This window comes from Dama dama, chromosome 30, assembly GCF_033118175.1.
Source record: "Dama dama isolate Ldn47 chromosome 30, ASM3311817v1, whole genome shotgun sequence".
Classification (NCBI taxonomy): domain Eukaryota; kingdom Metazoa; phylum Chordata; class Mammalia; order Artiodactyla; family Cervidae; genus Dama; species Dama dama.
This window is the reverse complement of record NC_083710.1, coordinates 35839643-35865022: the sequence shown is the minus strand read 5'-3', so window position 1 is coordinate 35865022 and position 25380 is coordinate 35839643. Positions and strand designations below refer to the sequence as shown.

The 25380-nt window shown below is 47.2% G+C and overlaps 2 protein-coding genes across 7 annotated transcripts; one reads left to right on the top strand and one right to left on the bottom strand.

Annotated features, from left to right (window-relative positions):
* Positions 1-860: 860 nt before the first annotated feature.
* Positions 861-12620, top strand: GTF3A (general transcription factor IIIA). Its single transcript, XM_061133323.1, has 9 exons — positions 861-1241; positions 3521-3621; positions 5163-5259; positions 5651-5739; positions 6972-7045; positions 7212-7292; positions 10532-10761; positions 11687-11740; positions 12367-12620. The coding sequence occupies exons 1-9, from the start codon at positions 861-863 to the stop codon at positions 12517-12519; spliced, it is 1260 nt and encodes a 419-aa protein (XP_060989306.1). The 3' UTR covers positions 12520-12620.
* On the bottom strand, positions 11764-24771 carry MTIF3 (mitochondrial translational initiation factor 3). 6 transcript variants are annotated; one of them, XM_061133521.1, is made up of 8 exons: positions 23844-24475; positions 22394-22530; positions 21508-21674; positions 20414-20570; positions 19630-19702; positions 15105-15550; positions 13757-13914; positions 11764-12825 (listed from the first exon to the last, which is right to left on the bottom strand). In XM_061133521.1, the coding sequence occupies exons 5-8, from the start codon at positions 19650-19652 to the stop codon at positions 12607-12609; spliced, it is 846 nt and encodes a 281-aa protein (XP_060989504.1). In that variant the 5' UTR covers positions 19653-19702; positions 20414-20570; positions 21508-21674; positions 22394-22530; positions 23844-24475; the 3' UTR covers positions 11764-12606. The 6 variants fall into 6 exon arrangements, with proteins under 6 accessions (XP_060989504.1, XP_060989503.1, XP_060989499.1 ...); XM_061133520.1 differs by having other exon boundaries at positions 23853-24475; XM_061133516.1 differs by lacking the exons at positions 22394-22530; positions 23844-24475 and adding an exon at positions 24485-24771.
* Positions 24772-25380: the final 609 nt, after the last annotated feature.

Genomic DNA, 25380 nt, shown 5'->3' with positions numbered 1-25380 from the left:
CGCTTTCAAAACTGCACTTCTTTGCAGGGTTCATCACCTTCAGACAGGGCTTGTTGAATGATTCAGTGATGAAGTTTGTGAAAAATACACACCTGGCAGAACATCACACCATCCTGTCATTGTTATCCTCCTCCAAGGATGTTCTTTAAATATGTGGTCCCCCTGTAACCAAGATACCCATACCATTCAAGCCTCTGAACAGAGCTTCTCAAATTCGTTTGTATCGAATCACCTATAGATCTCTCCGATTCCAGAAGGTCCGAGGTTCCGATTTCTAATGATGCTGCTACTCCAAAGACCATACTCTTGTGCGACCAAGCCTTAGAGCAGTGGTCCCAAATTTGTCTGCACGTTGGCATCACTTGGGAAATTTCCAGACTGTGGATTCCCGTTTTCCACCGCCAAAAACTGTGATTTAATTGGTCCGAGATATGTTCTGGGCTAGGAAGTTTTAAAAGATCTCCACGTGATTTTAATCACGTTTAGGAAGGAGGCACTGCCCCGGAGATTGCGGAGGAAAGTTGTGCAGGAAATTAATTCATAAAAAAGGCAAACCCAAAATGTAATAGTAAGAACTGGATAGTTTGGATCATGCAAGGTTAGTACTCTGCAAAGGGTGGTGGCAGATGGAAAATACATATAAGCAGTGCTTAGGGGTCCATGCAAGACCCATGACTCGCGGGCACCTTTTGCTGGGGTAGGACGAAACCCTGACCCTTTCTTTCCTCGCCTCCGCTCCTCCCCCGGAGCGGTAGTGGCGCGGACAGCCTAGAGGGCTCCCCAGAGCATGCGCAACTGCGGCCTGCGCGGGGCCTCTCGGAGCATGCGCGAGCGCGAGCCCGCGCGGAACCTCTCGGAGCATGCGCAAACGCGGGCGCGCGCGGGGTCTCACGGAGCATGCGCGAGCGCCGCGCCAGGGCTCCAACCCCGCCCCTCAGAGGTCACGCTCCCGGAAATGCCCTGGGCCCACGCGTTGGGTCAGGGGGAGCGGTAGGTGGTCAGCGGTTCCGCGGCACGTGGCTCAGCACGTGGCCGAGCGCTTGGCCCAGGGCAACCTGGAGCCGCCGGCCTCTGTGGCCGAGGCGGTGTCGTCCCTGACTATCGCCGATGCATTCGTTGCAGCCGGCGAGGGCGGCGCCCCGCCGCTCCCTCGGAGGTTCATCTGCTCCTTCCCCAACTGCAGCGCCGCTTACAATAAGGCCTGGAAGCTGGACGCGCACCTGTGCCGGCACACAGGGGAGGTAACCGGGCCGCGGCCGTCGGGGGCGTGGCGTGTGGGCCTGCGACCTGGGTTCGCCAAGGCCGCCCCCCACGCCTTAGGTCAGGGGAGGACCGAGGACGCAGACAGGTCGTTCTAGGACCGAGAGATACCCTGGTCGTGGGTTCAGGGCTCAACAAGCAACGTTTTAATCTTTGATCCTGAGTGATGGCCAGCCACCGCCTCCCCAGAACTTGTAAATACTTGCAAGGTTGGAATATCCCCTCCTACCCTCACCCCTCTGGTGGCTCAGACGATCAAGAATCCGCCTGCAATGCAGGAGACCCGGGTTCAATCCCTAGATCGGGAAGATCCTCTGGAGGAGGGCATGGCAACCCACTCCAGTATTCTTGCCTGGAGAATCCCTTGGACAGAGAAGCCTTGGTGGGCTACAGTCCATGGGGTCGCAAAGAGTCGGACACGACTGAGTCGTCTGACACTTAACTTTTTTCACTTTTCACCTCCCCACCCCCACCCCAATTGGCCTTCAAAGGCCCCGCCTCCTGGGACCGGAATGGCGGGAGAACTTCTGAGTCCTAAAGGTCTGCAAGCAGCCTGTGTTCATTCATTCGTAGTTCTGCACCCTTCTAGCCCGGAGAGCTGCATGCCCGACAGTCCTGGCTTCTGGTGTCAGGGACCTCACGGTTTCATCCGGACAGACCGAGGGATAAGTAGGAATGCAGCACAGTGAAGAGAGGGCTGCTGGAAGGCGGTGGTGCGGAAAGCCCTCTTTCTTAACCTGAGTGAGAAGGAAAGGTTTCCGCCCTGCAGACATTTGAGGGAAAAACGGGGCAGGCCAAAGGAGCGTGTGGTCCTGGGGGCAAACTCCAGGCAGTGTGGTTGGGTGGGGGCACCATCCAAGGGGAGCCTGAGGGCAGGCCAGGAGGGTCGTTTGCAGACCAGGGCACAGATGGCTTTAGAGCCTGGGTTTTGTTTTGAGGGCTGTAGGAAGCTTTGAGAGGTCATAGATGAGGAAAGGACATCTCATGGAGGCCTGGGAATCAGTCGGTTTCCGGGGTTTTGGGCAGAGTCCAGCCTCTCACAGCCTCAGCTGGAGGCCCTTAACCAGGGCCCAGCCACTCCTGCCTCCTCTTCTAGCACCTCCCTAACTTACAGGCCACTCCTCTCTGTGTCCTCACACTCAGATCCTCTTACCCCTTATAGCATTTGAAGGCTGACCATCCCTCCCTGGGGCCTTCTCCAGCTCACTGACCCTGGCCCCTGGCCCCTCTCCCACCCCCCTCTCTCATACCCTGTGACTGGCTTCACTTATGACATCCTTTATGCTCTGCCTCCCTATCCTTCTTCCGGCCAGTTCTGCCATCCCTGCCTCAATTCTAGGCTCTGTTACCAGGAGGCCAGATTAGTGCTTACCTTTCCTTTTAGACTCCTGGACTGTGTTTAGGATATTGGCACTCCCAGCTTCCTTCACGCTGGCTGGAAGACTTGGAGCCATGTCATTCCACCTCCCACACGTCAGTTCAACAAGCGTTTTTCGCGTCTCCTCTGTGCCGGGCTGTGCAGACTCCTGTGTGCGGAACCTGCCTGGCAGCGCAGTTCTTGTCTTCCTGTCCATCTGCTTTGCTACCAGTGCTGTCATCTGAGACCTCGGTGTCTCCTTCCGGGATGGTCGTGGGGCACGTTTTCCATAGTTCAATACACTAAACTGGTTATGTGGGGGACACGTTTTGGCTTTTCCTGTGGGGGGCCCTTCCTCCCAGCTCCAGGGTCCTGAGAGGTGGTTACACACTGGGCCGTGAGCTTTTCTGGGTGTGACACAGTCCTCCGTAGCTGTGCCAGGCATTCCCCGAGCAGATGGTGGGCTTGTCCAAGACGACACAGAGCCCTGGACTCTGAGCAGATGAGAGGGTGCTGGGGAGAGAAGGCAGGACCAGTGGACATGGACTGTGCTGACAGCAGCCAGGAAGCCTCTGAGGGGGCCGCTGAAGCTCAGGGTAGGTCGGGAGCAGCGTCACAACGCTGTAGTGTTACTGTGGAGGCGCCCACCTTTCTCGTACGTTGCTACTCCTAGGTCAGAATCTGCTGCAGCAGCTTTGTGAGAAGCTGCGGCAGTTTGGTCATGTAACCCCAGGCGGGAGAACCTTCTCCGGCCTCCTGGAGCAGGTGCTCAGCACATACTGGGTGGAAACCACCTCTGCAGACCGTCGACGGCTTTGCCCATCACACAGATTAAGGCTTTAAGTAACAGCAGGGTTACTGACTGGGGCAGAACTGACATGCTTTTTCTTTCCTTCCTGCTAGAGACCATTTGTTTGTGACCACGAAGGGTGTGGCAAGGCCTTCATCAGGGACTACCATCTCAGCCGCCACGCCCTGATTCACACCGGGGAAAAGCCCTTTGTGTAAGTGGGGAACTGTCTTTGGGCCTTTGAAGTGGGTCGTGTTTGGCACAGAAAACTGATCGATGACTCATGAGATCAGGAATGCGGGGCTTCTGCATCTCCTCAGAGGAGACTCGGCTTGGAACATGTCGGGGAGGTTCGGGGTTTTGTGTGTCATCGTGTGTGACAGCTTCCGGGCTGGGTTCATCCGAAGGTCTCTTGAGTTTGATCCTCTTAAATGCTTCCCTGGCAGATTGAGGGCTCTGCGTCCTCAGGGCCTTTACGAACCAATCAGTGGCTGGGATAATAGACATAAGCATGAGAAAGTAGAACTGTAACAGTTTATCTTCTGTTTCTTTCAAAGAAGCCCCTGCTCCCCCACCATGCCAGTATTGATTTCATTCTACTCAGGGTTACTGCTGATCTCTGAAAGGGTGGATATACTGTTTTTCTTTTAAATCAGCTACTTTAAAGCAGTGGATCTAAAATTTGGAATGCCTCAGAATCACCTGGAAGGCTTGTTAAAAAGATGGAAGAAGCCTGCCTGCTCATCAGGAAGGACCAGTTAAAGTATACGTATATCTATATGGTGGAATACTATACAGCTGTAAAAAGGAAGGCAGGCATTCCCTGTGAAACTTACAAGAAAATCTTCAGGGCTTATTAATAGAAAAACCAAGGTTCAAAAGAGGGTGTTTATCAGGCTACCTTTTTGTATGTTAAAAAGAACCCGGAGGGTAAACAGGAAGACCTCTATTTGTATTTGCTTCTGTTTATATAAAGAAATCCTAAGTTATAGAACAAAACTTGAGATATTCTTGCCTGTCTTGGGAGAAGTGGGAAGCCTGGGTGGGTAGGAGGCAGGGTAAGAAGATTCATGCATTTGTGTCCCTTTTCATGCTTTTTGGTTTTTACTTACTAGTGAAATGATGGCTAAGATTAGGGCTTGTAAAGGAAGCCATGCTTCATCCGTCAGGTTTATGAAAAGTCATCACAATAAGAGCACATATTTTAAAAAAACTTCACAGAGAATCTAGATAATTCAGGGTCAAGATATATAAACACTCATTAAGCGGACCTGTCCCAGGTTGGTGAGATGCTAGAGGGCAGAATAGTTACGGTTCCACTCCAACTGTCTGTTTTTTGCCTCTAATGATAAGCTGAAACCAGTTGTTTTTGAGGTCTTTTTGGAAGTGCAGTTTGTAGAGATATTTCAAGCAAAATTAAAGTGATCAAATTCTAAATTGAGAACAGTTTCAATGTGATTTAAATCTAAGAGGGTGGGGGCTTTCGGATCTAGTGTTTCCACCTCACCTCTGCCCACTGGACAACGTCTGTTGCACTGTGCTTAATTTCAGAAGCCTTACATGAAAATGCATTTCGTTACATAAAATCAAACTGAGATGCCTACATGGTATGGCTTAACACGTCAGAATTTGTTAAAGAATATTTTATACTATATTTCAGAGTAGATAGCTTTTATAAAGTGGGAGGAGGTAAACGTCTTAAAATTTCTCTTCCTTCGGTTTGTTAATGTTTTGGTTTATACAATTTCATAACAGTTGTACAGCTAGTGGCTGTTATCAGAAATTCAACACAAAATCAAACTTGAAGAAACATTTTGAACGCAAACATGAAAACCAGCAAAAACAATATGCAGTAAGTATGAATGATTTTATATGCTCAAATTCTCTAAATTTTATGTTTACTGCCTGTGTATCTAAAATGTTCATCAAATAAATTTTGTCTGTCAGATAATCTGAATTTAGTTTGACACTAGCTATAATAATAATAATATCATAATGTCAGTATTGGTATCATTTTGTAAGCAAATATTTTTTGCTAATTGTATTATTGGTAGACTTTACCAAATGAAACATTTTTTTGCTGTTTCAAACGTGCTACTCTTTGAAGCTTCTTGAATTTTATAGTAACTAAATGGGTGAAAGAAGCAAGAATATAACTTCTGCAGTATTTTTATCTTGAAAGGATTCTGTTATGAACTGTTCTTTGATTTTTTTTCCAAGACTAACAAACCTTTACTAAACAGTGCAGTTTTGAAGGGTGTAAGAAGACCTTTAGGAAACATCAGCAGCTGAAAACCCACCAGTGCCAGCACACCAACGAGCCACTGTTCAAGTAGGTACTCCGCATGGGTGAAAACCTTCAGGCTCAAGCAGAGATAAGGTTAAAATGCACAGGTGGCGTGCACATGCTCGGAAACGATTTCTTAATCAGCGTTTTCCTGTTGAGTTGTACAGTCTATGCCCACTTATATATTGGGGCATTTCAGAATAGGCTTTTGTTTCTTCAAAAGAAAGAGTAATGTGTTTCAGAATCATTTGTGAGATTAGTACAGTTGTGGTTAAGCTTAACTATCTATATAGAGCCTGTTGAATAATACAAAATGTCCTTATGAGGATGCTGAGTATTCCTTTCCTGTAGGACAAAGGTAACTGAGCTTAGCCTGCATCAGAAGGGGTTTCAGGAGGAAGAGGAAGAGGGGACTGGACACGTTGGCAGAGACTTGCAGAGGGCACCTGCTGACGGCTGCCCTGCAGAGCCCTGGCTGACAGCTGTCTGCGAGCTGAGCTGAGCTGCCTGCGCCTGTCTCTCAGCTCACGCGTCCCAGGCCTGGGATTTGTGGCAGCAACAGTGCCTGTCCCCGCTTGCAGCCCTGCTGCTTCTTCGTGCCGCTGGTGGCCGGAGTGCAGAGTGGCACGTGCTTTTTATGGCTCCCCAGAGGCAGTGCATCTGCTGCCCTGTTTTCTTTTCACACCATCCCGTGGCAGCATCATTAAGGAAACCAGACACAAACGATTCAGGATGGCTTGGGTATTCTGTGGCCATGGAAATGAGGTGTATTGTCCAAAGTACAAAGATGGAAACAGTGTTTAATTTGATCACATAAGCATTAAAAAAAAAAAAAAAGACCTTTTCTTGGTTTACTCTGCCCAAGGCTGGTCAAGTAACTTTCATCTCACCTGCAACTAGGTCTGAATTTGAAGTCCGTTTTATGACTGCTTTGGTTGTAGGAGAGGGGCTTCCCTGAGAGGGGCTCAGACGATGAAGAATCTGCCTGCAATGCAGGAGACCTGGGTTCGATCCCTGGGTCGGAAAGATCCCTCTGGAGAAAGCAATGGCGACCCACTCCAGTATTCTTGCTTGGAGAATCCCATGGACAAAGGAGCCTGGTGGGCTACAGTCCATGGGGTCACAAAGGGTCAAACACAACTGAGTGACTAACGCTTTTCCTTTAGTTGTGGGAAGAGGAGACTGGCAGGGTGAGGACAGCATACTGTTTATCTTAGTACAGTTAGTTCTCTCTGACAGGGGGTTGATCGGCTGACACTCATGTGTTGTTAATGCAGGTGTGCCCACGAGGGATGTGGAAAACACTTTGCCTCCCCCAGCAGCCTGAAGCGGCACGGGAAGGTCCACGAGGGTAGGTCCCGGTGCCCACCCTGACGGGCACAATAGCCGCAGTGTGTGTAATACTCTGATCTAGCTTGTTTTTGATAATAATCATTTTCCTTTCAGTCTAATTTGATTGTTGTTTATACTGAATATTCACAAAAGACAACATACCAATCTGTTTGTTTTTTTAATAGGCTATATATGTCAAAAAGAATGTTCTTTTGTGGCAAAAACATGGACAGAGCTTCTAAAACACATGAGAGAAACCCATAAAGGTAAGGCCAGCATGGGGGACATGATAGAAATATAGTATCTGCCCCTGTAGAACTGACTGAGTGCTTTTAGAAGGTGAACTATTACACATGCTCGGGAAAGTAATAGATTATTATCTATTACTCTCTGTAATATGTCTTGTTAAGCGCTGGGTCCCTCGGTGTTGGACACGTGAGCAGAGAGACCCGTGGCCCCAGGTTTGGGAGGAGCTGGACCGGGTCCCCAGGCTTGTGCTCACCTGGCATCTTAAAGGCTCCAGCGGGGAAGGCACGTGGGGAGGCCCTGGCTGGAGTCTGTGGGGGCAGCTTGGGAAGTGTGCCCTCTGTGCCCGAGGACAAGGAAGCACAAGGGTCTGTGTAACTTGCTCCCGTGCCCGCAGCCCCGTGCAGAGAAGCCCTGTGCTTAACAGAGGGCCGGGGGACCATGTATCACATAGGAATTTAGGAGAGCTAAGGCAGACCTGTATAGTCACGAACCTCCGTTCATGGTTCATCAGGCTCTCTGTCTATCAGATCTAGTCCCTTAAATCTATTTCTCACTTCCACTGTATAATCATAAAGGATTTGATTTAGGTCATACCTGAATGGTCTAGTGTTTTTCCCTACTTTCTTCAATTTAAGTCTGAATTTGGCAATAAGGAGTTCATGATCTGAGCCACAGTCAGCTCCCGGTCTTGTTTTTGCTGACTGTTTAGAGCTTCTCCATCTTTGGCTGCAAAGAATATAATCAGTCTGATTTTGGTGATGTCCATGTGTAGAGTCTTCTCTTGTGTTGTTGGAAGAGGGTGTTTGCTATAACCAGTGAGTTCTCTTGGCAAAACTCTATTAGCCTTTGCTCTGCTTCATTCTGTACTCCAAGGCCAAATTTGCCTGTTACTCCAGGTGTTTCTTGACTTCCTACTTTTGCATTCCAGTCCCCTATAATGAAAAGGACATCCTTTTTGGGTGTTAGTTCTAAAAGGTCTTGTAGGTCTTCATAGAACCTTTCAACTTCAGCTTCTTCAGCATTACTGGTTGGGGCATAGGCTTGGATTACCGTGATATTGAATGGTTTGCCTTGGAAACAAACAGAGATCATTCTGTCGTTTTTGAGATTGCATTCAGGTACTGCATTTTGGACTCTTTTGTTGACCATGATGGCTACTCCATTTCTTCTAAGGGATTCCTGCCCACAGTGGTAGATATAATGGTCATCTAAGTGTACAAATAGCTATGAAAAGAAGAAAAGCGCAAAGCAAAGGAGAAAAGGAAAGATATTCCCATTTGAACGCAGAGTTCCAAAGAATAGCAAGGAGAGAGAAGAAAGCCTTCCTCAGTGATCAGTGCAAAGACATAGAGGAAAACAACAGAATGGGAAAGTCTAGAGATCTCTTCAAGAAAATTAGAGATACCAAGGGAACATTTCATGCAAAGATGGGTTCAATAAAGGACAGAAATGGTATGGACCTAACAGAAACAGAAGATATTGAGAAGAGGTGGCAAGAATACACAGAAGAACTATACAAAAAAGATCTTCACGACCCAGATAACCACGATGGTGTGATCACTCACCTAGAGCCAGACATCCTGGAATGTGAAGTCAAGTGGGCCTTAGAAAGCATCACTATGAACAAAGCTAGTGGAGGTGATGGAATTCCAGTTGAGCTATTTCAAATCCTGAAAGACGATGCTGCGAAAGGGCTTGCACTCAATATGCCAGCAAATTTGGAAAACTCTGCAGTGGCCACAGGACTGGAAAAGGTCAGTTTTAATTCCAGTCCCAAAGAAAGGCAATCCCAAAGAATGCTCAAACTACCACACAATTGCACTCATCTCACACGCTAGTAAAGCTCAAAATTCTCCAAGCCAGGCTTCAACAGTACATGAACTGTGAACTTCCAGATGTTCAAGCTGGATTTAGAAAAGGCAGAGAAACCAGAGATCAAACTGCTAACATCTGCTGGATCATTGAAAAAGCAACAGTTTCAGAAAAACATCTACTTCTGCTTTATTGACTACGCCAAAGCCTTTGACTGTGTGGATCACAATAAACTGTGGAAAATTCTGGAAGATAAGGGAATACCAGACCACCTGACCTGACTTTTGAGAAACCTATATGCAAGTCAGGAAGCAACAGTTAGAACTGGACATGGAACAACAGACTGGTTCCAAATCAGGAAAGGAGTATGTCAAGACTGTATATTGTCACCCTGCTTATTTAACTTATATGTAGAGTACATCATGAGAAACACTGGGCTGGAAGAAGCACAAGCTGGAATCAAGATTGCCAGGAGAAATATCAATAACCTCAGATATGCAGATGACACCACCCTTATGGCAGAGAGTGAAGAGGAACTAAAAAGCCTCTTGATGAAAGTGAAAAAGGAGAGTGGAAAAGTTGGCTTAAAGCTCAACATTCAGAAAACTAAGACCATGGCATCTGGTCCCATCACTTCATGGGAAATAGATGGGGAAACAGTGTAAACAGTGGCTGACTTTTTCTTTGGGGGCTCCAAAATCACTGCTGATGTTGATTGCAGCCATGAAATTAGAAGACACTTACTTCTTGGAGGGAAAGTTATGACCAACCTAGATAGCATATTAAAAAGCAGAGACATTATTTTGCAAACAGAGGTCCATCTAGTCAAGGCTATGGTTTTTCCAGTGGTCATGTATGGATGTGAGAGTTGGACTGTGAAGAAAGAGTGCAGAAAAATTGATGCTTTTGAACTGTGGTGTTGGAGAAGACTCTTGAGAGTCCCTTGGACTGCAAGGAGATCCAACCAGTCCCATCCTAAAGGAGATCAGTCCTGGGTGTTGATTGGAAGGACTGATGCTGAAGCTGAAACTCCAGTACTTTGGCCACCTCATGCAAAGAGTTGACTCATTGGAAAAGACCCTGATGCTGGGAGGGATTGGGGGCAGGAGGAGAAGGGGACGACAGAGGATGAGATGGTTGGATGGCATCACTGACTCAATAGACATGAGTTTGAGTAAACTCCGGGAGTTGGTGATAGACAGAGAGGCCTGGCATGCTACAGTTCATGGGGTTGCAGAGTTGGACACGACTGAGCGACTGAACTGAACTGAAGGCAGACTTTAAAGAAGCAAGCACTGGAGTTAGTTTCCTCTGCCTGACATTCTGATTGGTGTGTTGTCATCAGGTTTCTGGTGTCCAACCCATTACTTGATATATTCTATGTTAGCTTTTTCTCTATGGTTAACACCGGGGACGTGGGCTCCCCTATCTTCTGCTCCCCCAGAGGACATAAGGTGTGGTGTGTGCCAGAAAACGTTTAAACGCAAGGAATTCCTGCGGCAGCACATGAGGACGCATGCCCCCAATCGGGATGTGTGCCGGTGTCCACGGGCAGGCTGCGGCCGCACCTACACCACCGCCTTCAACCTCCAGAGCCACATCCTCTCCTTCCACGAGGAACAGCGCCCCTTCGTGTGCGAGCATGCCGGCTGCGGCAAGACCTTTGCCATGAAGGTGAGCCCTGTCCACCCACCCACCCCGGGGGCAGGGGACCATCCTTGGGGTCTGCATCTTTTCTGCCAGGCTCCCGGGAGATGGGGGAGCCGGAGGGCGGGGTCTGGCCCATCGCTCTGGCTCCAGCAGGAGTGGTTCTCCACCAAGCTGGGCAAACACCAGATTGACCCCTGCCCTTGCTTCTCGAAGTCCAGCCCTCAGCATGGCTGGAACCTGCCAGAAATGCACATCCAGGACCCTCTCCAGACCCACTGACTCGGAAGTCTGGGGGATGGGTCCACTCATTTGTGTTCTAACCAACTTCCCAGGTGATTCTTAGGTGACTAAATTTGAGACCCAGTAGCCGGTGGCACCATATGCGTACTGTTCATAAGTCTCCTGATGTCCTGGGTGTCCTTTTGAACTGCAATGGTCTGGGGATTGGGAACGGGGTGGGGTCTTAGAGCTTCGGGAAACTAGTCCAGATTTTGAGAGCAGGACCCGGCCCTGCAGACCTGTGCCCCGTTGCTGCTGTCACAGGCAGTGGCCGTGAACTACAGTAGACAGTGGTGGGTGAGGGTCATGGTCAGCGTCAGGGTGGAGACCAGACCTGGGCCAGGTTTTCCAGGGGTGTTGGGGGGTGCTGTAGACACTGGGGCAATTAGAAGAGTCTCCCTCCTTCAGCTCGGAAGAGTCCATTCAGAACTGGCCCCCTCCCACCCCCACCCCCTCTGCAGGCGGGGAGCACACACACTCCTAACCTGGGTCCTCCAGGAAGGCAGGATTTCAGTGGAGGGAGCAGTGTGCTGCAGTGCTAGAGGTCGCATCACTCCGCAGAAGAGAACAGAAAGAAGGATGTTGGTTTATCTGAGTAACTCAGGGGACTTTAACAGACTCCAGAGGTGTCTCACAAATAGACTCACTGTCTCTCTCTCCTTCATTGCAGCAGAGCCTCAGCAGGCATGCTGTTGTGCATGACCCCAACATGAAGAAAATCAAAGTAAGTTGAGACTTACCATCCTGTTAATTTTAAAACATTATAATTGCTTAAACCAGATGCTAAATATGCTATTTGGCATATTTTCAACTACTTATTAGTTTGTGAGTCTGTATGACTATTTAAGGCAGTTGGGTGGAGTTCACATCCTTATTTACGACAGTTTTATTGTATGCTGCGGTAGTTGCATACCTGACAGGCATACGATTCTGATAGTTTTGGTTCTGAATTAGTCATCCCTTGGTATCCATGGGGAGTTGGCTCTGGGACCCCCCCAGGATACCAGAGTCCACAGGTGCTTGAGTATATGTGCATTTTCGACTGTGCTGGTGTCTGTGTGCCTAACCCCCCTGCCCTCCTACCCCTGAGTTCCAGGGTCATCTGTATTTGCATGTAACCTCCGCACATCCTCCTATGTACCATGAATTATCTGTACGTTACTTATGATACCTAATACAATGGAAATGCTGTGTAAATTGTTGTCAGCACATGGCAAATTCAAACTTTGTCTTTTGGAACTTTCTGGATTTTTCCTTTTTTAAAAACACTTTGGATGGGCTGTTGGTTGACCCAGCTGCAGAACCTGCAGACACGAGGCCTGACTGGCTCTGTCTTCCTTATTCCCCAAGGTGAGGCCGTCTCGAGGGAAGCGGAGCCTGGCCTCCCGGCTCAGTGGGTACCTGCCTCCTAAGAGGACACAGGACCAGGCTGTGCCTTTGCCCAGGAATGGGGAGCCGCTGAGCTGCATGGAAGGCCACGCGCGCTCCACGTCACCATGCTGACCACAGCTGCACATCCACCTGCGCTGTGTGGAGGACCACAGACCAGCCACTGCAGTTCTCTCTCCCGGAAGCATGTGTTTATTAAAGTCACTGGGGCAGGACACCAGATGCTCCATCCTTCCTGTCTCCCCTGTTCAGAGCGTCTCCTCTCGGGGTGCCCGGAGCTGCTCTCCATGCAGCCTCCTCCTTTTTGCTCAAGGGACGAAGAACACACATCACAGCCTTGCCTCCTCTGATGGGCTGTGGCCGGGATGAGAAGGTTGCAATTCCAGACATGGTCTGGACGATTCGATTACACATCTCCTCCTAGAAAAGGAAACAAAAGGCTAGTGTAAAACCAGCACCTCTGATTCTTGCCAGTGTTCATGCTTATCTGATACCCATAAAAGCCAGCATTCTTGAATTGCTATATAAGGGATTTGCTAAGTCAAATCATATAGACCTGGTAAGCTATTCGAAACCTGTACAATAACCAGGTGGTTATACAAACTCCATGTAACTAGTCCAACGCGCTAAAGGCTTGATAGTTTTGAATCCCCCATCATGATACTGAGAGGCTATGTTTGGCCCGGACCACCCTCTCACAAAAAGTGCAAAGCAGTGGGTTTGGGCACTGGCAGGGTGCCCTTATCCCCCCAGATTGTCAGCTCCATGCTGTTCCCAGCTGTCCTTCACACAGTCATTGAGGTGGTTAGAAAAAGACAGACACATGGTTCTAGAGATTCTGGGTGGGCTGGACTGGGCCCAGGGCCTGGGTCATTCTAGCCTGGAGCTAAGGCTGAAAACCACTGGAGTAAATGCTGCCTTTATCTGCTGCTAAGCTATGTAACTCCAAAAGCGAAATCCACAGATCCTCCACAGACTTACCCTGGGACTGTAAACTAACACTTAAGTTTGACTTGAATGCTTCTCATAGGCATTTATAAAGAGGAATCGGACTTAGAAAGATGAACCCATTACGGTCTCTAGTCTTCCTGTTTAAATGTTGGACCCTCTACACTTTGTGAAGCAGAATAGTATACAGCCCTTAAGTGAGGAAGTAGTGTTCGCACATGGTGGAGTACTAAATGCTACGGTGGGAAAAAAGTGTACATTTTGCATTTTGAGAACCCATTTAGAAAGCTGCCACCAAGACTGGGCAGAATTACTACTTTTCTCTGCCTTTACGTTTTCCACAGCTGTACTTGTAAGTTCAGAAAACAAAGACAAGCAGTCGCTCAGGCCTGTCTTCACTTACCATTTTGTTCTCGGGCTCGTCTGCACTCTTTGCTTTCTTTACTGTAATCTGGACTTTGTACTTTTTTTCGATCCACTGCTGAATCTGTTTGCTCTTTGTGTCCAGATCATGTTGTCCAATATTTGAAGAAAAGGTCAGCTCCTTGGTCAGGGTGGGTCCTGGGTTGAAAGAGTGAGATCTGGGGCTGGTCTGTGAGGCCTGTGTTTTATCACAAGCGCGTCCTAAGGTCTGTGCTGCTACAGGCCCTCCTGTCTGCCTGGTATTAAGTTTCACCCTCCAGTTAAATAGAGGAGACAGACACAAGGTGAAATACCACTTTTGTAGTTGCCAAGTAAGAGTACCTAAACAGGGAAATGCTTCCATTTATCATTACCATTGTTTGATGAAAGAACAAAGGAATGGTCCTTTAAAGAGAACCAGGTAATCTTTTTTTTTTTCTTATTTTGGGTGGTGGATAACAGGTGTTCACTGTACTTTTTCTTTATCCTTTTTTAATTTAAATAAAAATAATTTTTCTAAAAAGGAGCACCTCCTTGCTTCTCAGAGCCCCTACCAGCTGGCCAGAGTCCTCTGTCAGCCCTTCTGTCATCTCTGAACCAAGCTTTTCAGGCTGTTCACCTTTTTTTAACTGTGACACAGTTTGATGCCCTTACCACCGCAGATGGTCTCTTCTGGATATTTTTTGTTTTCTAGTCAATATCCCTGTTGCTAAATGTGGTGTCAGAGAATTGACACATTCTGACCTCTAGTGATCAGCAGTTACTACCCATCATGAAAAACAAGTGTCTTCACTTAATTCAGCTCACAGCTTCTGTAAGGTTTAAGTGACAAGTTGGTAAAACATGTTAAGTGTTCCTACCCTATTGCAGTGGGCATGGGGTATGCTCTGGGGATGACTTCAGAGTTAGGAAGTGTGCTTCTCTGTAATGAACTGCCTGCCTCCCCTCAGAGATGAGGGGAGAGAAGGAGGAAGGACCAGGGCAGGCGAGAGGCCAGGACAGGACCAGGAACTCGTCCCCACCTCTCCCACACCTCACCCCATGCGGCGCTCTGCGGTCCTGGCCCTGGGAGGCCCTGCCACGGTCAGAGGGGAAAAGAGCGCCTGTCGTTTTGGCGGTGGTCGCCTTGTCTGTCCCTCATTTTGCACAGGTGTAAAGGAAGAGATGATGGACACAGAGTAGCAAGGAGAAAAGGAAACAAAGTAAGTGGATGAAAAACACACACCGGACACAGTAGTAAAACGGGATTCCAGTTACTCACCGGCTGTTACAGGCACCTGGCAGATGCTCGATTTAAACTGCAGATCTGCCGGCCCGAGGGAGACGGGAGCAGAGAGCAGGGTACCTACCCGGCTTGGGCGCGGCCCTCTCCGCCTCTCGGAGCTGCAGCCGCTCCTGGTGGATCTGTGCGCCCGTCAGGAGCTGATACTGTGGGGGCTCCGCGTGGGGGTCCCTCTTCACCAGCCGCAGGTCCCGCTCAGCCATGAGCCTGATCACATTCGCCCGGTGCATGTGGCCCAGGTCGTTGCCTTGCTCGTCCAGCACGTGAATGATGCGCTCGTTGATTTTTCTCCCAACGCTACTGAAAGCCGTCTCGTTCTTTTTTTTCTTTGTCCTCTCATCCTGGGTGTCTTCAGTGCTAAAAGCTTTTGCGTGAATGAGGCAGGACGGTCTTGGGGACAGCTGTGTGGGCGCCGGCCCCTGTAAAATGTATTTGCCCAAATATCTTCTAATGTAGTAATTCTCAGTCTTTATGGTTTGTGATGTTAACTTCTTGAGGAAAAGAGCAGCCATCCTATAAAGCAGGGAGAAAAGAGCATTAAAACCCAGCCGTTCATTCCCACGGGTTGGTGCTGTGGTACACGGAGGTGGCTGGTCAGAGGTGAGCGAGAGGGACGCGGTGCCTCAGGCAGTGCTTCTCGGGGATGCTCCCGGGTCTCCTGCTTGGGCGTTGCCGGGGTGTGTAAGGCTGGGACTCCCTCTGATCCAACTTAGATCCTCCTGGGCTGTGTATCCCAGCCCTCCTGCCCATCACCACTGCACACACCCACTGTTGACCAGTGATATTGGGGGAAATGAACAGTAAATAGCACAGAAAGTGATGGGAGGTGCACACTCTCACTGCCCTGCCCTCAGATACCCAGGTTGATCCCTGGAACGCCATCCCTGCAGAGGTGACTGCCCGCCCAAGCCCTCCACCCAGGCAGCACCCTCGGGTCAGCATGTGCAGGACTGAGTTCCACCTGCTCTCCCAACCCCCAGCTCAGGCCTCCTGTCTCTGTATCACACATGCACTTCGTGTGTGATATAGAGCTAAGTGATCCCCAAACAGCTAAGTGATCCTTGGCCCTTCTTTTTCTCTTAGCCGTTCATCAGCAGATCCCCTTGTTCCACCTCTAAAAGCCACCAGGACCCAACCACTCCCCATCCCCTCCCTTGCCATCACCCTCTCCCGAATGCCATGATCACCTCTCACTTGGGTCAGGTCCCAGCCTCCTGACTGCCTCCTGCAGCTGCCCTTGCCCCTGATGACCCATCACCCACACTTAAAGCACGGACGTCAGACCATGGCCCCCCTGTGCTCATAACCCTCCGGGGCCCCCGCCTCACTCCACAGCCCTCCCCCACCCACCCCACTCCGCCCACAGCACCCAGCCCACCTCCTCCACTCTCTTCCGAGCTTGCAGGCTCCTTGCTGTTCTTGTAAACACTGCACACACACACACCCCCACCCCTGTGATCCTTTCCCTCAGATGAGGCAGCTTCATTCAATTCTCAGTGACGCCCTGCCTGTCCACGCTGTAAATGACACACCCCATCCTTGCAAACCCATCACTTTGCCCTTTAAAAGCATTCACTGCTGACATCTGCACACACTGTTCGTGATCTTCCCTCAGTAGCATGTAAGCTTCGTGAGAAAACATGTCTGGGTTAGGAATGTGGCAAGGAACCGACTAGGTTCTAACCCGGCGCCTAGAGTCTGCCCCAGTATATGCTGCATCCTCAGTATCCTCATGGGGCCGATTCCAGGGCCCCCAGAGACACCCAAATCCACGGATGCTCGAGTCCTGCATGTAAAACGCTGTGTGTTTGCATGTAACCTGTGTACATCCTCCCACATACCACATCGTCTCTAGGTTACTTAAAAAACCTAACAGTGGAAATGATATGTCAATAGCTGCCTGGCATAGCAAATCAGTCTTGCTTTTTGGAACTTTCTGGAGTTTTTTTTCCTTGAGTATTTTTAGTCATGGCTGGTTGCATCCGTGGATGCAGAACTGGTGGATACGGAGGACCGGCCATATGTGCTCAATGAACATGTTGAGTCAAAGGAGGCGGTCAGGAGGAAGGCAGTGTCTGCAGGCATTTATCCCGGGCCTTCAGGTGCATCACCCCACCCGCCACACAGAAGGCTGGTGAGTGTGGTATCTGTCCATTCTAGAAATACTCAACTTTCCTCCTTATATCTTCTTCCTTTATTCAAAACCTAGGGTCTTCTTTCCCAGGGGTATTTGATCATATCACTGTGTCAACTTCTGGCGATTTTCTATAGTACCATGAGAAAATATTGTCAGATTTATGAATAAACCTTAAATAAAATGACCCATGCTTTACCAAAGAAGAAAACAGTTCCTAGCTGGCATTTCAAATGTCTACCACCCTCCACGAGATCTGTGATGTTTCATCCGCAGTGAATGAGGCACCTGGAGTCATGCAGAAGGACCCCACCTGCAGATGCTGCAGAGGCCCCAGGACTGGACTGAAACTGGGTTTAAATAGCTGAGCCACATCAAAAAGTCTACAAACAATAAATGCTGGAGAGGGGGTGGAGAAAAGGCAACCCTCTTACACTATTGGTGGGAATGCAAACTGGTACAGCCACTATGGAGAACAGTGTGGAGATTCCTTAAAAAACTGGAAATAGAACTGCCAAACTACCCAGCAATCCCACCACTGGGCATACACACCGAGGAAACCAGAATTGAAAGAGACACGTGTACCCCAGTGTTCATCGCAGCACTGTTTACAATAGCTAGGGGATGGAAGCAACCTAGATGTCCATTGGCAGATGAATGGATAAGAAAGCTGTGGTACATATACACAATGGAATATTACTCAGCTATTAAAAAGAATGCATTTGAATCAGTTCTAATGAGGTGGATGAAACTGGAGCCTGTTATACAGAGTGAATGAAGTAAGTCAGAAAGAAAAACACCAATAGAGTGTATTAATGCGTATATATGGAATTTAGAAAGATGGTAACAATGACCCTATATACGAGACAGCAAAAGAAACAGATATAAAGAACAGACTTTTGGACTCTGGGAGAAGGCAAGGGTGAGATGATTTGAGACAATAGCATTGAAACGTATATTACCATATGTGAAACAGATCACCAGTCCAACTTCAATGCATGAAGCAGCCACTCAAAGCTGGTGCACTGGGACAACCCAGAGGGATGGGATGGGGAGGGAGGTGGGGAGGGGGCATTCAGGACGGCAGGACACATGTACACCCATGGCCGACTCGTGTTGATGTATGGCAAAAACCACTACAATATTGTAAAGTAATTAGCCTCCAATTAAAATAAATTTTTAAAAAATTAAAATAACTAATCATAAAATACCATTAAATACATATCACTTTGAAAAAATAAATCAATAGGTGAGCTACTTACTGCTCAAAGAGCAAACAAGCAGACACTTATTCATGGAGAAAGCCCCCAAAGCAAAAAAAGCAGAAAAAGTCTGAAGACGCTGGAGAAAACTTCTGTTTATCATGAAAAAGTGCACGTGCCCTGTGTGATGAATCAGCAATCCATTACATAGAACAAGGGAGCAAATAAATTAGGCACAGGAAAAAGATGGAATTTAAGAAGAACCCTGAAGTTTTCCTAAGGTTGAAAACACAGTGATTTTCTTTCCCCTATTCTTCCTAATTATCATTCTCTAATTTTTATAAGGAGGAAGTATTTTTTATACTAATAAATAATCTATGTATTTACAAAATAAAAACTGTTTCTGAAAGATAACAGTTTTTTAAAAAAGCTTTAAAAACACTTTCCAAAAAGAGGAAAAGGTAAATAGTAGAAAAATACTATTTACCTTTTTTTTTAAAGCGTCTTTACTGTTATTCAAATTTTAAAAGGGTTTAAACCTTCTTGACTTACACAGCAGTTATGCGTCAATACTAGCTGAATTTTGACTTTAGATCAGCAAAGTTGAAGATATACATATTTCTTCAAAATAAACTTTACATAGATAACCATATAAATACAGAGTTGGGGGGAAAAAACCTGTGATATTAAATCTGAGAGAGAAATAACAAATTCAAGTCATTGAGAAACTTTTTATCAGGAAAATTCTCAAACATGTACAGAAGAAAGAGGAAAAGGAAGCCCGAAGCATCCATCACTCAGCTCCCTGACCCGCAGCATGTCAGCCAACGTGCTTCCTCTCCACCAACAACTGCTCCCCGGACCCCAATATTCAGGAACGACTTCACAGTAAATCCCATCTCATCAGCAGACAGTTGAGTACATCACCTCTAAGAGCTGAGGACTCTTTTATCTTCTGAACAACCACAGTAGCACATCCCAACTAATAATCATTCCTGTACATCATCAAATATCCAGGCTTCAGACGTCCCTGGTAGTTATCATTCTGTTTCATTTACAAACTTGATTGCATGAAGAGACTCTCACTGGCCAAATGTATAATCATTTACACAGCAGTGACTGAAATTCATTTCAACACACCAACCATGCAAAAATCCATGAAAAAGACAGTTAGCCACAACTCTATGTGACTAATACCCTGGCTACTTACTTTGGAAATTGGTCATTAAAGAAAAAGAACTAAGTATTTATCCTACCTTTTAGGGAGAACTATAATCATCCCCAGTCAATGAAGAAAAGTGTTCTTTAGAGGGGAATGCCAGCTAATACCTGGAGAAGAAAAATAAAAGTTAACTGAAAACCACCATTTTCCCATCTCCAATCAGACCACCGATTCAGGCTTGTTGTTCAGTCTCTAAGTCGTGTCTGGCTCTTTGTTCAGGCCTAGATGGATGCAAACATCATTGGGTAAAAGGCTGATAAGGAAACAAGGAGTTCATGGGGTACTAAAGGGTGACCCAAGGAATACTTCCAAATAGAAGCAGGAAACACATGCTCCCACTGTCACCCCATAATGGGTCAGACTCAGCACTCTGACACCCTAACACTTGTCTTTTTGTGGGACGGGTGATCCTTCTGTGAAACGGGACTGCTGAAAAGGCTGAACCCGAACAGCGTCAAGCCTCTAGACTGAGCTCCTGGTTTTCAAGGATACAAGGGCCAGACTCTGAGAGGAACAAATCAGATGACACAACAAGGAAACCACTGACAAATCCAGACTATGGGACAAGACTGGTGGGTTCAAGCCTTACAAAAAAATCAGTGTCACTGGGAACTTGAATTAAAAGACTAAGGAGACATAAAATTCAATGTTTAAAAGAGAAGCAATTAAAAAGACATGTGGGGATAAGGGAGGAAGAACTGCATATGGCCTAGATTCATGATGGATTAGACTCTATCAGAAAAGTACTGTTTTCTCAGCCATGAAAATGGCATTCTTAGGGAATCTTAGGGAGTGAGTCATGACATCTGCTTACTTACTCTGAAATGGTTCAGCAGCAAATAAGTGTGATTATGGCAACATCTGCAGAATCTCGCTTATGCTTGTATGAGTGTTTAGTTGTTAGTCTTTCAACTTTTCTATGTTTAAATTTTTTTTTTCATAATTAAAAAGTTCATTTTAGAAAGAATCAACAACCTACAGGGAGGAAAAAATTCACTAGTCATGCCAATATGACTATTCCAGTCTGTGTAATTGTATATTTACTGTAATTTAATAAATTAGCACTCTGACTTTATGTATCCTTAACAAATATTCCTTTCATTAGCTGTAAGTCTGTGTTTAAGCAGAGCCTATGTCTAAGGAACTTTACAAACTTAATGGTCTGACTTTTTTTTTTAATGCAAATTGCCTTTCTTTCTCCATCTGGTTTTCATAAGATCAAATCTAGTGCCTTATCTAGTAAATGGTGATGATTTCAGTTTAAGGTAGAATGTGTACAATTTTCTGCTAACCAAAGTAGCTAAAAGCTAATGTGTATTTTAGAGAAGGGCTCTCAGAAGCTGGAGGCCCACCAGCATCATCTGGGGATGTTTTTTCAGAACACACAATGTGTCCATACCCCTCTCCTGTTAACAGCTCCTGGGTTAGGACCCCCAGAAAAAGATGGCATAAGAAAGTGAGTAATAAAGCATTACAGTGTAAGTGGATTCAAGTAACTTAACACTGAGATGTCTTGGGATACCCTTAACCTTCCAAGATTGACGCAAAATAGGAAGCCCATTTCTCTGATAAGATGTCTTTGTCAAACATATAACAGCCTGAATGAATCAGATCTATCAAAATGAAAATGGTTATGTTCTTATGACAATACTGGTACACATGGTCACTCACAAAACTACAGTTTCTGAGACATCCAAAAATATTTTAAGAGCCAGTTACCTTAAAGCTAGTTACTTAAAATGCATAATTTGATAGTATGAGATATCCATTTCTGATTTTGTGTTTATTCAGACCTTACTGAAATCATGCTGTGCTGTATCAGCTGCATCTACTGGTAGTTTTAATTGAGTAGCTAACTCCACATTCTAGAGAGAAACAGAAGGCTTCTTTTTTGCTGCTGTTCTTTACTTACTTGAGACAGGATCACTGAAAAACTCCACATCCTCTGAGCACCAGAGGACAGACTGACAGGCATCCCCAGGGCCTGTCTCCTATGTTTGTGGCTCCTCTTCTGCAGCTCCTGCTACTTTCTGTCCTCACTCCACTTCCCGGGGCTCTTCTGCATTATCCCTGACTGTCCTAGATGATATAAGAAAAAGTTACATTATTTCAGATGTATACAACAGGGGAATTCTGGTGTTTGGTCCACATATTCCATAAGAACTGGAATGTAAACATTAAGCCATAAAGTGGGCAGTCCTGCAATGTGTGGCACTTCCACGTGCTGTGTGTTTCAGGTGAGCTTAGGGCTGCGTCCTTCACACTGTCACATCAGTCTTCAGTTGTCTCAAAGGAATCACATTCTTTGAGGACTGTTACCAAGTCCAAGCTTATACTGCTCACCACACGACAGACCACAAAGACAGACTTTGGTGACTTTGTTGGAAAGCCAGCAGGCTGAGATGATGGACTCATGTCCCAAAGAACCAACTTCCCTGAGTTAGAATTCTGACTTATTTTATATGAAAAGGGAAGGAGGTAAAGTCCAGGTTCCAGCCAGGCTCCAGAGGGGATGTGTTAATTTCTTCCTCCTTGCAGTCATTCAGAGGTGGGACTGGACAAGGTGTTTTCTGTGAGATGAACAAAAGGTATTTAAGCTTCACCTGGGAGGGAGGATTCCTAAAGATGGACCACTGTGTAATTTAAGCTTGCAGGCAACATCTCTTTAATGATTAACTGGAATACAGAGGCACTTCCCTATTATAAGACTACTTTCCCAACTTTTATTATGAAAATGCTTAAATATTCAGAAAAGTTAAAATACCATACAGTCAACACCCCAATACTCATTCACCTACATTCCACTGTTGCTCTCGGTGGTGTATGTACATTTATTCTTCTTTCCATCCATTTTATTATGTTTTGATACATTTCAAAGTAAGCTGCAGACACTGCTACATTTCACCCTCAAGTACTTCAGCATGCATATCATTACCTAGAGTTCAGTATTTGTTTACAACTCTTTTCAATTTGAGACAAAATTTACAATGACATGTACAAGTCTTAAGCATATACTTTGACAACACCTCTGTAACCAAACTCCTATCAACTGACGAGATGAAAATAACTTCTATTTATTTGTTCACTCACTGCTTTTCTTTCCTACATGGCTAATGTTATATATTGATATCTGTTATTTCCTGGGAGGTTGGATCAAAAGTTACATGGATTCTAGTGGACTAAATATTTATGAAATTAATTTTTCCAATTCTGATAACTTTTAAGAAGCCTCTGTCACTCCTTCCAAAGGAGTTTCACTAAGTCCTTCTGCCTGGAGGCCTGCCCCCTGCTCCATGTGCCCTGCTCTGGTAGGGGCTGAGCACCGCCAACCCCAGGCCTGCAGGTTGCTGTCTCCTGGCTCTGGTTTTGCACAAAGTATTCTCCATACCAAGATGGGCTGTTTAAGAGCTAGAATAGTGACTAAAAACACTAAAAGCCAACATAATATCTTGGCTAATTACTTAACCACATTTCTTTAACCATAAAATTTTAAATTTATTTTTTATTTTATTGAAATAAGCATCCAGAAAACATTTTTTAAAAAGCTTTTAAATCCTGAGCTCAAAACTCAATACCTAAAGATGTACTTAATCCTGTATATTATTATTCTAATCCATCATCTCACCTTCCAGAACCCCTATCTCAGAGACCAGCATCTTTTCCAGTTCTGCTCTCCCGCACTCCCACAGCTAATCCAACACCAAGGCTCCTCAATGTTACTTCCAAACACCAATCAAATCCACCTACTTCTCTCTATATTCATCGCCACCACCCTCCTGAGGACACCTCCCACCATCAATCTCCTAACTAGGCTCTGGCACCTTGAACTCTGCAGTCCTCCCCTCTGCACTGCTGGTGCTGGCTCCACACGCAGTGCCCGCCCACCTTAAAACTGCCCGCAGACTAAAGACCTACAGCTTTCAGGAGGCCAAAAGGCCATTCCCGCCTCATTCCACACCAAACTTCCTTTATGCCTAAACAACACTGGCCTTGCTGATCTTGAATGCTCTTCCCCCTTGATTTAGGGAACTCCCTTTCTGCCGAGCGCTGCCTTCTCAGTGCATTTCTCTGATCACCTCCAAGACTAAGCCAGATCTCCCCTGAAAGCGCCCCCACCCCCATTTGTTTTTCGAGCTCAACGGTCAAGTATTTCCACAGTATAACCTCTCTTTCTACGATTATAATTTTGTGATTATTGCTGATTCTCTCCTTCACTAGACGGTGAGTTTTGTGAAGCAAGGAACATACGTGGCATACCCTTCCCGGAACCGCGCCTAGCACAGCGTGCTCTCGGAACTGCGGCTGTTCAGTAAGAAAATGTTTTTACTTCAAGGAGCCTTATGCCGGGAAGCCCAGTAAATGATAAACGGGGGTAAAAAAAGAAACAGAAATCTCATATGGTTCAGCGACTTTCCTCCAGCATCCCTCCTTGGACGGCCGCAAACAGCAAGGGTCTGCAAGTGTCTGCGCTGTCTCACAGGCCAGGAGGGGAGCCAAGAACCCAGGGGCGGGGCTACGCGCGCCGAACGGACCAATCAGGTGCGCTTGTGACGGCCACGCCCATCCCCCCACCTCCCCCCGCCGCGGCGCGCCCGGGCAGGAGACTGGCGTAGCGACGTCCGGCATGCGTGCGTGCGCGAGTCCCCGTACGTGCGCCAAGATGGCCGGACGGAAGACGTAGGGCCCGGAAGGACGGGCGCCTGGCCTAGCCCGGGCTCTAAGACAACTTTACATCCCGTGAGTCCGCCGGCAGGTGGGCGGCACTGGCCTTCCAAGGACGACGACATGGCCGAGCGCCAGGCCGCATGCCCCGCAGGCCCGCTCCTACGACCCCGTTTTCCCGCCGCAGGTCCCCTCACTCTCTCAGCGCCCCTGGCCTTTAGCTTTACCTGTACCGAGCCGCCGATTGATGAAGTTTGGCGGCAGCAGCCCGCAAGCGGGCTCCCGGGTGAGACCCTCTTCGCCTTCCGTAGTGGGCGGGGCGTTGACTCCCGGCTTTAAAGGAGAGGCGAAGTTAGGAGGAGAGTGTTTCCGGCTGGTGGCTTCAAGTCCTCCGACAGAAAAGGGCGCGCAGTGGCCGCTACCCCGGCTACCGCCGCCGCAGATGGTGCGGCGCTCGGAGGCTTGTTTCCCCTGGATCCCTTACGTTGGCGCCGACCTCAGTGTTATCTGCGTTCCCAGTGGGCTTACAGCTTGCATACGTCTTTCTTATTTAATAAAATACTGCTTTGATAGGATGGTTAATCAGTTCAGCCCAGTCGCTCAGTCGTGTCCGACTCTTTGTGACCCCATGGACTGCAGCACACCAGGCCTCACTGTCCATCACCAACTCCGGGAGTTTACTCAAACTCATGTCCATCCACTCGGTGATACCATCCAACCATCTCATCCTCTGTCGTCCCCTTCTCCTCCTGCTTTCTATCTTTCCCAGCATCAGGGTCTTTTCCCATGAGTCAGTTCTCATCAGGTGGCCAAAGTATTGGAGTTTCAGCTTCAGCGTCAGTCCTTCCAATGAACATTCAGGACTGATTTCCTTTAGGATGGACTTGTTGGATTTCCTTGCTGTCCAAGGGACTCTCAAGAGTCTTCTCCAACACCAAAGTTCAAAAGCATCAATTCTTTGGCGCTCAGCTTTCTTTAGAGTCCAACTCTCACATCCATACACGACTACTGGAAAAACCACAGCTTTGATTAGACGGACCTTTGTTAGCAAAGTAATGTCTCTGCTTTTTAATACGCTGTCTAGGTTGGTCATAGCTTTTCTTCCAAGGAGCAAGCATCTTTT

Bases quoted from the DNA above. Each gene is read 5' to 3' on its own strand.
- MTIF3 (XM_061133516.1), bottom strand. From the start codon at position 19,652: ATGATTATAGTTCTCCCTAAAAG. The intron at 15,551-19,629 runs GTAGGATAAATA...CCTGCTTTATAG, and splicing joins ATTATAGTTCTCCCTAAAAG to GATGGCTGCTCTTTTCCTCA. The intron at 12,826-13,756 runs GTAAGTGAAGAC...TTCCTTTTCTAG, and splicing joins ACGAGCCCGAGAACAAAATG to GAGGAGATGTGTAATCGAAT.
- GTF3A (XM_061133323.1), top strand. From the start codon at position 861: ATGCGCAAACGCGGGCGCGCGCGGGGTCTCACGGAGCATGCGCGAGCG. The intron at 5,260-5,650 runs GTAAGTATGAAT...TTTACTAAACAG, and splicing joins ACCAGCAAAAACAATATGCA to TGCAGTTTTGAAGGGTGTAA. The intron at 7,046-7,211 runs GTAGGTCCCGGT...TTTTTTTAATAG, and splicing joins GCACGGGAAGGTCCACGAGG to GCTATATATGTCAAAAAGAA.